The sequence below is a fragment of the Cherax quadricarinatus genome, chromosome 8, assembly GCF_038502225.1.
Source record: "Cherax quadricarinatus isolate ZL_2023a chromosome 8, ASM3850222v1, whole genome shotgun sequence".
Taxonomy (NCBI): domain Eukaryota; kingdom Metazoa; phylum Arthropoda; class Malacostraca; order Decapoda; family Parastacidae; genus Cherax; species Cherax quadricarinatus.
The window spans coordinates 27,513,171-27,521,891 of NC_091299.1; the positions used below are offsets into that span (position 1 = coordinate 27,513,171).

General features: G+C 44.9%; 1 protein-coding gene across 4 annotated transcripts in view; it reads right to left on the bottom strand.

Moving 5' to 3' along the window:
- Positions 1-362: 362 nt before the first annotated feature.
- Positions 363-8,721, bottom strand: part of LOC128705698 (thymidine phosphorylase) — a 72,148-nt gene continuing 63,789 nt past the window's right edge. For all 4 annotated transcript variants that reach the window (XM_070082988.1, XM_070082987.1, XM_070082989.1 and 1 more), the window contains one exon: positions 363-3,767. In XM_070082988.1, coding sequence (XP_069939089.1) covers positions 3,606-3,767 — 162 coding nt within the window. In that variant the 3' untranslated portion in view covers positions 363-3,605. The remainder of the gene's footprint in view (positions 3,768-8,721) is intronic.

Genomic DNA, 8,721 nt, shown 5'->3' on the forward strand with positions numbered 1-8,721 from the left:
GGGGAGGTTGGGATAGGGAAGGGGGCATTGGGGGGTAATTAGGTTCGGTCTGAGGAAGGAGACCGACAGGTCTAATTCCTCAGACCAAGAGCCTCTTCACCATGCCAAGGAGCCCCCCTTGAAGAGGGGGTAATGGGAAGCAACCAAGTTTGATCCCAGGAAGGGGAGGGTAGCTCCCTTTCCCCGGAAAAAAACCCTTCACCAATATCAACCCCTCCCTTCCCCCGCCAACTTCAACCTTGAATTATGTCAAGTAAATTATTATAATCATAACTAAGTGCTAAACCCACAAGGGTCACACAGCACTATATCAAGCAAAGAGTGGTACGTCAGGTAAAGGTGGATTGGGTTATCAGCATACCTTATATTTGTCACAAATTTTATTTTGAATCTAATTTATAGTCTTGGACTTACGATCAAATTGTAATCAATTATCTGAACTATTTTCTATAAAGCTCAGTTCTATTACATTTTATTTAGGCGTCTGATTTGCTTGTAACAGCTTTGTCAATTTATAACTAATCAATGAGATGTTTAGAATCTCTAACATAAACAGAGCATATGACTTGCTCAGGTTTAATGTTATATTTCTCCTGATGCAATCTTAATTCAAGCTAAGGTTTTCGTTCTGATGGGCAACAAAGCGTGAAGCTTCTCGTGACGTCGTTGACACATTCATGTCTAGAATGCTCTATTACTTACGGGAGGAGAGAACAAGGAGCCCAAATTGGTCTGTGGATGCACTCCAAATTGGTCTGTGGATGCACTCCAAATTGGTCTGTGGATGCACTCCAAATTGGTCTGTGGATGCCAGAGCAAGAATTGGGGACAGCCAAGAGGAAATCCACTGCATATGATGAGAGACAACACTTTACCTTGCAACACAAACAGTATCCCCCAAATCTAACTGGAGGTGTTGCTTGATAACATTGGTGATTCTCTCTCTCTCTCTCTCTCTCTCTCTCTCTCTATCTCACACACACACACACACACACACACACACACACACACACACACACACACGGGTATACCAATAAGGGATATACCAACAAGTGTTGGATGACATACACACAACCGAGGTGAAAAAGCTGCTAAGTGACTTTGATATCTCAAAGGCGGTGGGACTGGACATCTCTCCGTGGGTCCTTAGAGAGGGAGCTGAGACACTGTGCATACCACTAACCACAATTTTCAACACTATTGAAACTGGGCAACTACCTGAGGTACAGAAGGTGGCAAATGTAGTTCCCATTTTTAAGAGACAAAAATGAGGCACTAAACCATAGACCAGTGTCACCGACGTGTAAAGTATGTAAAGTCAAGATTATCAGGAGGGGAGTGGTGGAGCACCTAGAACAGAACCAGCTTATAAACGACATTCAGCACGGATTCATGGAAGGCAAATCCTGTGTCAGGAGGAGTGGTTGAGCAAATAGAACAGAACCAGCTTATAAACAACAACCAGCACGGATTCATGAAAGGCAAATCCTGTGTCACAAACCTACTGGAGTTTTATGACAAAGCAACGGAAGACACGAGAGAGAGGGGTGGGTAGATTGAATTTTCTTGGACTGCAAAAAGGCCTTCGACACAGTTCCTCACATGAGATTAGTGCAAAAGCACTTATAACGGGAAGGGCACTGCAATGGATCAGAGAATACCTGACAGGGAGGCAACAACGAGCCATGGTACGTGATGAGGTATCACAGTGGGTGCCTGTGACGAGAGGGGCTCCACTGGGGTCAGCCCTAGGACCAGTGCTATTTTTGGTATATGTGAATGACATGATGGCAGGGTTAGACTCAGAAGTGTCCCTGTTCGCAGATGATGTGAAGTTAATGAGGAGAATTAAATCAGATGAGGATCAGGCAGGAAAGGTTGGACGCATGGTCCAGCAACTAGCTCCTCGAATTTAACTCCGCTAAATGCAAAGTCATGAAGATTGGGGAAGGGCAAAGACGACCATAGACAGAGCATAGGCTAGGTGGCCAAAGACTGCAAACCTCACTCAAGGAAAAAGATCTTGGGGCAAGTATAATACCGAGCACATTAACCAGATAACTGCTGCAGCATATGGGCGCCTAGCAAACCTGAGAATAGCATTCCGATACCTCAGCAAGGAATCGTTCAAGACACTGTACATCGTGTACGTTAGGCCCATACTGGAGTATGCAGCACCAGTTTGGAAACCACACCTGGTCAAGCACGTCAAGAAGTTAGAGAAAATGCAAAGGTTTGCAACAAGGCTAGTTCCAGAGCTAAGGGGAATGTCAGACGAAGAAAGGTTAAGGGAAATCGGCCTGACGAGACTGGAGGACAGGAGGGTTAGGGGAGACATGATAACGACATACAAAATACTGAGAGTAATAGATAAGGTGGCCTGAGACAGGATGTTCCAGAGATGGGACACAGAAACATGGGGTCACAATTTAAAGTTGAAGACTCAAATGAGTCAGAGAGATGTTAGGAAGTATTTCTTGAGTCACAGAGTTGTCAGGAAGTGGAACAGTCTGGCAAGTGATGTAGTGGAGGCAGGAACCATACATAGTTTTAAGACGAGGTATGATAAAGCTCATGGAGCAGGGACAGTGGACCTAGTAATGACAAGCGAAGAGGCGGGGCCAGGAACTATGAATCAACCCCTGCAACCACAAATAGGAGAGAACACACAGCATCAAAAGGCAAATCTGAGCCACAGTTTATGCATATTGCATAGCCACATCAGAAGTAACAACTGTGAAGGACCAGGTAATAAGGCTGACGAAGGAGGGAGAAAAGCTCACTAGGAATAACCAGGATGAAGTCTGTAAGGAGCTGAACAAAAAATTTTGGGTGGTATTCACAGTAGAATTAGGAACACTGTCAGAGTGCACCAACGAGTACTGGAGACAATACCTGCCTCCGCTAGGCAGATCCTTCTCTGAACCAACTCAATATAGCCTGATGTAGTAGAAAGAAGTGCGTGATTAATCAGTTATCAACTCGGTTGTCAAACATGTAACAGGGGAAATCAAACATCGGCCAAACTGAATATGGTGTACCGACATAATTTCAACGAAGATGGAAACTGCATATTTTAATTCGTAGCAGTTATAATTCACATCTTAATTGACAAAGCTCTAAAAGGAATAACAGCTAAACTTTATTGTCAGACATATAAATTATAGGTTTGATAATTTTGTCCCTTTTATAGATTTGATAACCGAGTGCATAGTTGGTTAATTACACACTTGGTCTTCTAATCCTACTACATACGGTTATATAGAATTGGGTCTGATAGACCTATCTTGGGTGGGCCTTTAGGCCTGCTGCAACTCTCCTTTACTCTGATTAAACGTAAAATCTGGGGAGTCATCTCACAGAATAATCTGTAAAATATGGGTCCCTTGATTCTTCTTTCAAACTCCACACAAGTGTGTGTGTGTGTGTGTGTGTGTGTGTGTGTGTGTGTGTGTGTGTGTGTGTGTGTGTGTGTGTGTGTGTGTGTGTGTGTGTGTGTGTGTAAGCACGTAAAATCCATGATGAATTTCTGCTCGTTGTCTTCCAGTCTGGTTGCTGTTCATGTTTGCGGTCACACACTTTTTTGTTTTCATGCTTCTAGTGATCTAGGCAAAACGGGCAGTGATCAGAGATGGTTTTTTGAAAACATCTGTGTCGGGGTTGATGGTGATGGCAGTTTGTGCTGTGGTGAGGATCATCTTGGACAGAGGTGCGTCATGGTGAAGCTCAGCCCAAGCCTCGCCAGCCTCCACTCTCTCACCCACAACCTGTAATATAATTCTTACTTATCAGCAACAATGATAAATTATTATTCGCTATTATATTGAAAAAAAAAACAAGCGCTAAACCCGTATAAGTCATACAGCTCTGCATTTTTTTACTGAATCTGGACCAAATATCATCCATTATGGTTAGTTTAGTTAGTTTAATATGTTTATTATGCACCCCATACCCATCCTGTGGGCGGTAGTCAAAAGATTACAGAGGTACATAATTGGTCCAGGGACTGGGCCTCAAAGTTTTGATAGCTGAGCAAGTTACAGAGGTAATGAATTCACAATTTACAAAGGTAATGAACTCACAATTTACAAAGGTAATGAACTCCAGGTAGGTCTAGTCACAATCATGACAAGTTACAAAGGTATTTACAGATTACAGAAGTACACAATGGGTCCAGGGACCGGGCTCCAAAGTTTTGATGGCTGAACTAGGTACAAGGTAATGAACTCACAAGGTACAAAGGTAATGAACTCACAAGTTACAAAGGTAATGAATACTGTAAGAACGGTTACTTACGTTTATACATGGCTGCAATCATGAACAAATTTTAGAGTAATGAGCAATTCACACTTCCACACCCGGTCACAACTGTAGTGAGTTATTGGTGCAAATGTTGATTGCTGAGTCTCTCTCTCTCTCACACACACACACACACACATACAAATTCATACACACACACATAAACACACACACACACACACACACACACAAACTCATACACACACACGCACACACACTCATACACGCACACACACTCATACACACACACACACTCATACACACACACACACTCATACACACACACCATCCCAACACACCCTACAATCCATACCCACAGCCTCCACCCAACACCAAGCTATAGAACCCCACAGTATGCCACCAGGTCTCCCACCCTCACAGGCCCCCCAAACCACAGTGTTGGAAAGGAAACTGAAGGTATGGTACACAAACGCTGATGGAATAACAAATAAGTGGGAGGAGTGGCAAGAAAGAGTCAAAGAAGCATCACCGGACATCATAGCTCTCACAGAAACCAAGCTTACAGGTATGATAACAGATGCCATCTTTCCAACGGGATACCAAATCCTGAGGAAAGACAGAGGGAACAGGGGGGGTGGAGGAGTGGCGTTGCTGATCAAAAATCGCTGGAATTTTGATGAGCTGGAGAGAGAAGATAGCGGTGAAGAAAGTGATTACATAGTGGGAACACTTCACTCTGGAGGTCCCAAGGTGGTAATAGCAGTGATGTATAACCCACCACAGAACAGCAGGAGGCCAAGGCAAGAGTACGACGAGAGCAATAGAGCGATGGTTGACACACTGGCTAGAGTGGCCAGAAGAGCTCATGCATGCAGGGCAAAGCTCCTGATCATGGGTGACTTTAACCACAAGGAGATAGATTGGGAGAACTTGGACCCACATGGGGGCCAAGATACTTGGAGGGCTAAGATGATGGAGGTGGTACTGGAGAACTTCATGTACCAACACGTAAGGGACACTACAAGAGAGAGAGGAGAGGATGAACCAGCAAGGCTGGACTTAGTATTCACCTTCAGTAGTGCAGATATCGAGGACATCACATATGAAAGACCCCTTGGGGCCAGTGACCATGTGGTTGTAAGCTTCGAATACACAGTAGAGCTACAAGTGGAGGGAGAAGCAGGAAGGCCAGGACGAATGAAGCCAAACTACAAGAAAGGGGACTACACAGGAATGAGGAACTACCTGAACGGGGTTCAGTGGGACAGAGAACTGGCAGGGAAACCAGTTAATGAGATGATGGAATATGTAGCAATAAAATGCAAGGAGGCTGAGGAGAGGTTTGTACCCAAGGGTAACAGGAGTAATGAAAAAGCCAGGATGAGCCCATGGTTTACCCAAAGGTGCAGGGAGGCAAAAACCAAGTGTGCTAGGGAATGGAAGAAATATAGAAGGCAAAGGACCCAGGAGAATAAGGAGAACAGTCGTAGAGCCAGAAATGAATATGCACAGATAAGAAGGGAGGCCCAAAGACAATATGAAAATGACATAGCAGCGAAAGCCAAATCTGACCCGAAACTGTTGTACAGCCACATCAGGAGGAAAACAACAGTCAAGGACCAGGTAATCAGGCTAAGGAAGGAAGGAGGAGAGACAACAGGAAATGACCGGGAAGTATGTGAAGAACTCAACAAGAGATTCAAAGAAGTGTTCACAGAGGAGACAGAAGGGACTCCAGAAAGACGGAGAGGTGGGGCACACCACCAAGTGCTGGACACAGTGCACACAACCGAGGAAGAAGTGAAGAGGCTTCTGAGTGAGCTAGATACCTCAAAGGCAATGGGGCCAGATAACATCTCCCCATGGGTATTGAGAGAGGGAGCAGAGGCGCTATGTGTACCCCTAACAACAATATTCAATACATCTATCGAAACAGGGAGATTGCCTGAGGCATGGAAGACAGCAAATGTAGTCCCAATCTTTAAAAAAGGAGACAGACATGAAGCATTAAACTACAGACCAGTGTCACTGACATGTATAGTATGCAAAATCATGGAGAAGATTATCAGGAGAAGAGTGGTGGAACACCTAGAAAGGAATGATCTCATCAACAGCAGCCAGCATGGTTTCAGGGACGGGAAATCCTGTGTCACAAACCTACTGGAGTTCTATGACATGGTGACAGCAGTAAGACAAGAGAGAGAGGGGTGGGTGGATTGCATTTTCTTGGACTGCAAGAAGGCGTTTGACACAGTTCCACACAAGAGATTGGTGCAAAAACTGGAGGACCAAGCAGGGATAACAGGGAAGGCACTACAATGGATCAGGGAATACTTGTCAGGAAGACAGCAGCGAGTCATGGTACGTGGCGAGGTGTCAGAGTGGGCACCTGTGACCAGCGGGGTCCCGCAGGGGTCAGTCCTAGGACCAGTGCTGTTTCTGGTATTTGTGAACGACATGACGGAAGGAATAGACTCTGAGGTGTCCCTGTTTGCAGATGACGTGAAGTTGATGAGAAGAATACACTCGATCGAAGACCAGGCAGAACTACAAAGGGATCTGGACAGGCTGCAGAACTGGTCCAGCAATTGGCTCCTGGAGTTCAATCCCACCAAGTGCAAAGTCATGAAGATTGGGGAAGGGCAAAGAAGGCCGCAGACGGAGTACAGTCTAGGGGGTCAGAGACTACAAACCTCACTCAAGGAAAAAGATCTTGGGGTGAGTATAACACCAGGCACATCTCCTGAAGCGCACATCAACCAAATAACTGCTGCAGCATATGGGCGCCTAGCAAACCTCAGAACAGCATTCCGACATCTTAATAAGGAATCGTTCAGGACCCTGTACACCGTATACGTTAGGCCCATATTGGAGTATGCGGCACCAGTTTGGAACCCACACCTAGCCAAGCACGTAAAGAAACTAGAGAAAGTGCAAAGGTTTGCAACAAGACTAGTCCCAGAGCTAAGAGGTATGTCCTACGAGGAGAGGTTAAGGGAAATCAACCTGACGACACTGGAGGACAGGAGAGATAGGGGGGACATGATAACGACATACAAAATACTGAGAGGAATTGACAAGGTGGACAAAACAGGATGTTCCAGAGATTGGACACAGTAACAAGGGGACACAGTTGGAAGCTAAAGACACAGATGAATCACAGGGATGTTAGGAAGTATTTCTTCAGCCACAGAGTAGTCAGTAAGTGGAATAGTTTGGGAAGCGATGTAGTGGAGGCAGGATCCATACATAGCTTTAAGCAGAGGTACGATAAAGCTCACGGCTCAGGGAGAGTGACCTAGTAGCGATCAGTGAAGAGGCGGGGCCAGGAGCTCGGACTCGACCCCCGCAACCTCAACTAGGTGAGTACAACTAGGTGAGTACACACTCATACTCACACACACACACACACACACACACACACACACACTCACACACACTCACACACTCACACACATACACACAAACACACACACACACACACACACACACACACACACACACACACACACACACACACACACACACACATGCACATGCACATATGTGGTAATGCTTTATTTACAGCTAGCAAAGTCAGGGAATTTCTCCAGAATGGTCTGTAATATACCACTGTGGATAAAATACTTAGCCATTTCTTGAACACTTCTGAGTGAGTTGTTTCTAAATTCATTAATTTTATCACACTCCAGTCCATAATGACGCAAGGTGTGACAATAATCTATCTGGCAAAGTTTACATTTCGTTTGGTCTACATCTGGTGGTGGTGATTTAACCTGCCAAAGATACTTGTAACCCAGCCGGAGCCGGGCGGTAGTGACATCCAAGAGTTTGCTTATTTTGTTGGATGCACCATAGACATGTGGCTCCTCCTGCATGATAGAATGATGATAGATGGACTCACTGGTGTCAATCTCCCTGAGCCTTAAGTCCATAAAATTCAGCTGAAGTTCTTTTGGTATTATTGTTCTCAAACTACTACCTGACAAGCCAAGATTGTAATCTACTCCCTCTTTGAAAGCATACAGCTTAGCCAATTTATCAGTTCTATCATGCATCTGAAGACCAATGTGAGATGGAATCCACAGCATGTGCACTCTGACTCCACTGTCCACAATCCTACCATACCTGTGTCTGGCTTCTGACACAAGGATGCCACAATTTATGCTTAATGAGTTGAGAGCATTTATGGATGACAGAGAATCAGTTACAATTAAACTGTCATTCTTTGATACATAGATGCATTTCAGTGCAAGGAGTATGGCAAACAGTTCTGTCTGAAGGGTAGAGGCCCAATTATTGATGCGTGCTCCAATTTCTTTAAGAGAGCCATCACTTTGTACGACAACAGCAGCACTACCAGCTGCACCAGTGGATTGGTGAACAGAACCATCAACGTAAATAATTTGCGAGAGTGTGTGCTGTGTGACTAAGTTATCAATACAGCTTAAGGCCTCATGT